The 5,022-nt window shown below is 27.1% G+C and overlaps 1 protein-coding gene across 9 annotated transcripts in view; it reads right to left on the reverse strand.

The window, feature by feature from the left end:
* Window positions 1–541: 541 nt before the first annotated feature.
* LOC101236927 (uncharacterized) overlaps window positions 542–5,022 on the reverse strand; it is a 44,614-nt gene continuing 40,133 nt past the window's right edge. For all 9 annotated transcript variants that reach the window (XM_065787598.1, XM_065787593.1, XM_065787590.1 and 6 more), the window contains 2 exons: window positions 1,548–1,614; window positions 542–745 (listed from right to left, as the gene is read on the reverse strand). In XM_065787598.1, the coding sequence (XP_065643670.1) occupies window positions 668–745; window positions 1,548–1,614 (145 nt within the window). In that variant the 3' untranslated portion in view covers window positions 542–667. The remainder of the gene's footprint in view (window positions 746–1,547; window positions 1,615–5,022) is intronic.

The following is a 5,022-nucleotide window of genomic DNA, read 5'->3' on the forward strand; positions in this document are numbered from 1 at the left end:
TTTCTCAAAAAATGTTTTGTTAAAGTGAGGAACCAAAGTTAAAAAAAAAAATTAAACAATTATTTTTATCTACTCTATCATCTCCACAAATATCAACCTAACAACATCTTCATCTTTACAAATATCAACCTAATAACCATCTTGAAATCTATTATGAGCCACATAAAAAAAAGCAGAATTTTTCAAACATTTTTTATTAATTGAAAACTTGTAGAAAATAATAGAAATATATAAATATTAATATAAATAATAATAAAAAATAATAAGTTCCTATAATAGCAATATATATTCCTATATAACATTTAACGTTTTTCAAATTTGAAGAATAAATTACAATCAATGTAAAGAATTTAAATATTACAAAAAACTACCTAAAACCATATGAAAAAAAAGAATAAACTAACTAGGGTGAAACTTGAAAATATTAGTAGTAATATTAAAAAACAGATTGAAATTTAAAAAGAAACTGGGTAATAAATCAAAACTAATAATTTTAATTTCAGTCATATGTGTAATGTTATTACGGAAAAACACAAAACTGCAAGAAATGAAAAAATGTAACTGATAGATAACATCAAAAAACGCAAACATTGTTATAAAATTAAAAATGTTGACACATAAATATAATTCTGCTAAAAAAAAAAAAAACAACAAAAAAAGAAAAACTTCAAACAACACAAGTTCGTATTTGAAACTTTGAATTCGGTAAAACTTGATCAAATAATAACAGCAAAAGAAATTCAGCCTAAAGTAAAAAATACAAAAAATGTATCTGCTATAGTGTACATAGATCAGCAAATACTCACTAGTTTTAGTTATCTTTATAGCATGACTTTTTCAGTAAAAAAAAAGAAAAAACTAAAAATAATGGAAGAAAAGATTGCTGCTCCTTCCCAAAACTCAGTCAACGTAGCACCATTACTTTGCCGCAGCAGGCTATAAAATAGTTGATGTTTGTACTGAAGCTTCTGGGGGCATCAGTACACTAAATTTTTGTTTCTATGTGTGTGTGTGTGTGTGTGTGTGTGTGTGTGTGTGTGTGTGTGTGTGTGTGTGTGTGTGTGTGTGTGTGTGTGTGTGTGTGTGTGTGTTAATATATATATATATATATATATATATATATATATATATATATATATATATATATATATATATATATATATATATATATATATATATATATAACAAACTTAAAATCTTACATAAAAAATTGATAAAAAAAAAACCTAACTAATTAGTAAGAATTAATTAGTCCCAAAACTGCAATCAGAAAGATATTTTGTTTTTGATGAGTTTCTTTTTGAAAAAAATTATGTAAAAAAAATACACTGAATTTTTTTTTTGACAAAAATAACAAATAATTAACACTTTTTTCATGTGTGGCGATAAATCTTTTTCTTAATAAATAGACATCATAACCAGTGTTACCATTTAACATTTTTTATTTAAAGTTTTCACATTTTACAGAAAAAATCTTTAAAATCTAATTCATATTTCAAACAAAAGATATATACATTTATTGTTAAACATTGGAAAATAAAACTAACCTGCAAAGTTGATTGTGAAATCAAAGAAAAATCTTTCAAACATTGAATAGCTTCATCATCAAGATTTCTAATATAAAATTTAAATATTTATATAAAAGTGCAAAACCTCTTATATTAATATATATATATATATATATATATATATATATATATATATATATATATATATATATATATATATATATATATATATATATATATATATATATATATATATATATATATATATTAGGTTTGTTCAAAAATCGGTCATGTCAAAAATTTGCAAAGAGCCCTAGCTTATGATTTGCCCTGACCCCAATTTAGTACTTAAAATTTTTTACAAAAACTTTTTTGAACATCGGAAAGGTCCCAACAGAGGGCAAAAGGGTCAATTTTTGCTCTGTTTTTAGGAAAACTTTATTCCGCTTGTGAAACCCTTAAATCTCAACCAATTTAAAAAATAAACTATCAAATAACTTGGTAATGAGTTATACAACTTAAGCTTAAGGGGGTCTTTTCATAAATACTTTTTTAAGTAACTTTCAGAAGAATGATAAAACATTGAAAATCATCAAAACATAAAATGTTTTTTTAAAAACAATAAATAATTGTTTGAATACAATAATAAAAAAAAACTTTACCAATACAAAACAAAACCCAAAAATTTACAAGTGTTTCATAAATAAATTGGATCAAAAAGTAGATAATAAACAATACTATTAAGTGCAGCTATGGCATGATCCAACTTTTTTCAACCATTTCGATTTAACTTGTACACATAAGTAAAAAGAAATGTATCTTGCTTTTTTTCTTCTGAATGTACTTTATTAACAAGTTGTTGAACTAATTTGACTGTTCTTTCTGAACAATCATTCACAACATCAAGATTCATGATGGCTGTTTCAAATTCTTGATAGAAATCATTTAAAATAATCTGAAGGAAGCTTCATCGATTGAACCTCAGCTTTCCCATGACCAAGCATTTCAAATTCAAGCCAGGACTTCTCTGTAACTAGTGGAACTAAACTGGGAGGCTCATCCTGAAAAGTTTAAGCTCATTAGAATGTCTTTATCCAACATCTGTCTTTCTAAGGAAAACTCCTCTATAGGAGGTCGTTTTAGATAAAATAGTCTCTTAGCTATGTTACCACATTCTTTATATCCTGATCCGCAATTGCTATAATGACTAAATATGGGTCAAGGTACTAAGTATGTTGGATTTTAGATTTAGAAACAGCTTGAGCTCCAGCTTTATTCGATTCCTCAAACCTTTTCATCTGCCAGTATGCTTTCATATCCTAATAGTTACAGCTTAGATTTTTTAATGTTTAATCTAAAAATAAATAATATACCAATTTTTTGTATTTATTTAAAATGATATCTTTATTTTAAAACAATTATGCAGACCGTGTACCTGCGTCGGAGCAGCTAAACTTAGCTCTAAAAAACCATTCAGTGTAAAAGTGGAAAGGAACTTTGTCATTTCAGTGATTTCCTGCTCTCTTCATTCTTGTCATTTTAGTGATTTCCTGCTCTCTTCAGGGATTTTTTCCATAAGTAGAAACAGTTTTAGGTAAAATAAACTTTTCCCCATGAATCTGGCATGATGAACAGCTCCACGATTGTAATGTTTAAAACTGTGACAGTACCATCAATGTAAGTTTAGCCAATTCCTGATAATCTTTACGAAACTTTCCATCCTAAACAAATTTTTTTCCTAAGTACACAAAATGATTTCGTACTTTATTGATAAAATTGTAAAACTGGAAAATTATAAGTGAAGTACTACTTTACTATACTATTTTTTGAAAATAGGAAGGGATAATTAGATTTTATTGAATTAATTTATAAAGCTATTATTACTCACCTTCTTAAAAACTTTAGTGCTAATTATATATCGGTAAAATTGAATAGCACTCAACCATTCTTCATTAATCCTGGAATCAATAGGAGTTGATAATCTTTTTAAATCTTGATTTTCAGTATCATGATCATTCCAATGATTCTTTAGAATTTTAAATAATTTATTTTTTGGTCCTGAAGAATCACTGCTTGAATAAAGCTCCCAAAAATGGGTAACATGACACTCAAAAATATGGTGTCGACATGAAGTTAATAACATAGAGCGCTGTAAGTGCACAATGATTCTGATACAAGCTCCTTTTGCTTTACCTGTGTTAGTGCTAGTAGTGCCAAAGTAAAGACACTGAACTTTATCCTCTAACCCAAAGTTAAAAATAAGTTTTTCTATAGCTTCTTTTTGGTGTTCTCCAGAACTTGAGTCAATTGCTGGAATTCCAAGTAACTCAGCTTGTCCTTTAATCCTAGCAAGAACAGCTAACCTATCTTTCGAAAACCGTTTTCTTTCAGTAAGTTCTTTCACAATTTTTCCATCAAAATGAATTGTTATCAGAGAATTTGAAGATTTAGAAATGCTTTTTATATGATCTCTGATTTCATCTGCACCCATTAACACAGCACTCTCTGCTGCTCTGTATGATGAAGATTTAGAGCATACAAACTCAGACATGCATCATCCAGAATTGAAAATAATACTGCTAAGAATTGCTGTATGTTGATGTGGAGTTAAACCCTCTCTAACTGCTGTGTGAGCAGTACAGTGCAAGATATTCTTGGGTAGGTTGACTTTTTGGTTGAATTTGTAAGATCAATATATGGCTCAATTTCAAATTCACTACCAGTTGAATTGCTTTTATTGATATTAAAAGAACTTAATGAATTTTCAGAATCAGTATCAGATACATTGTTTAATTTATTATAACTACATTTAAATTTATACTTTCTTTTCAATGAGTATTGAAATCTCTTATCTAATCCACCAAACTTTCCTATCCTTTCCTCTAACTGGTCTTTAAGAAAAGCTAAGTCTTCCTCTTTGTCATTTTGGTTTCTCAACCTATCTTTCCCTATTTTTCAATCATATTTATTTTGTGTTTCCTCCAATCCAGAAAACCTTTTTCATATTTTCTATAAAGTTTCTTTATGGTTGCTTCTTTTGCTTAAGCTTTTCAGCTTCGTCCAGTCCTGCACCATTTTTTTGACCTTAAAATATAAAATGGAATTATTATTATTAAATATTATAAAATGAAATTATTATTATTAAATATTATAAAAATATAATAACTTATAAAAACTTAAAAATATATTTTAGTATTTTGATAAGGTTATACAGTTTGATCCATTATTACCTTAGCTTCTGAGTTGTAATTACTTCAAATCCATCACGTATCCATTGAACTACAAATTCGGATATTATGCAGCAATGTAACTGACTGGTAGGACAATTTGGTGAGAATGATCCACTTTTGTTTGCACATCCAACAATAAAACTCAGTTTACCTTCAAATTTAGATTTTCTCAAAAAGTTGTAGTAAGAATTTCTTGTGTAGTTGCAAATTTATTGTTGGGAATAGAGCAATTTATTTTTCCCACTAGAAAAGTATCATCAACTCTTTTAATTTTTTTTTTCGTT

Source organism: Hydra vulgaris, chromosome 01, assembly GCF_038396675.1.
Source record: "Hydra vulgaris chromosome 01, alternate assembly HydraT2T_AEP".
NCBI classification, from domain to species: Eukaryota; Metazoa; Cnidaria; class Hydrozoa; order Anthoathecata; family Hydridae; genus Hydra; species Hydra vulgaris.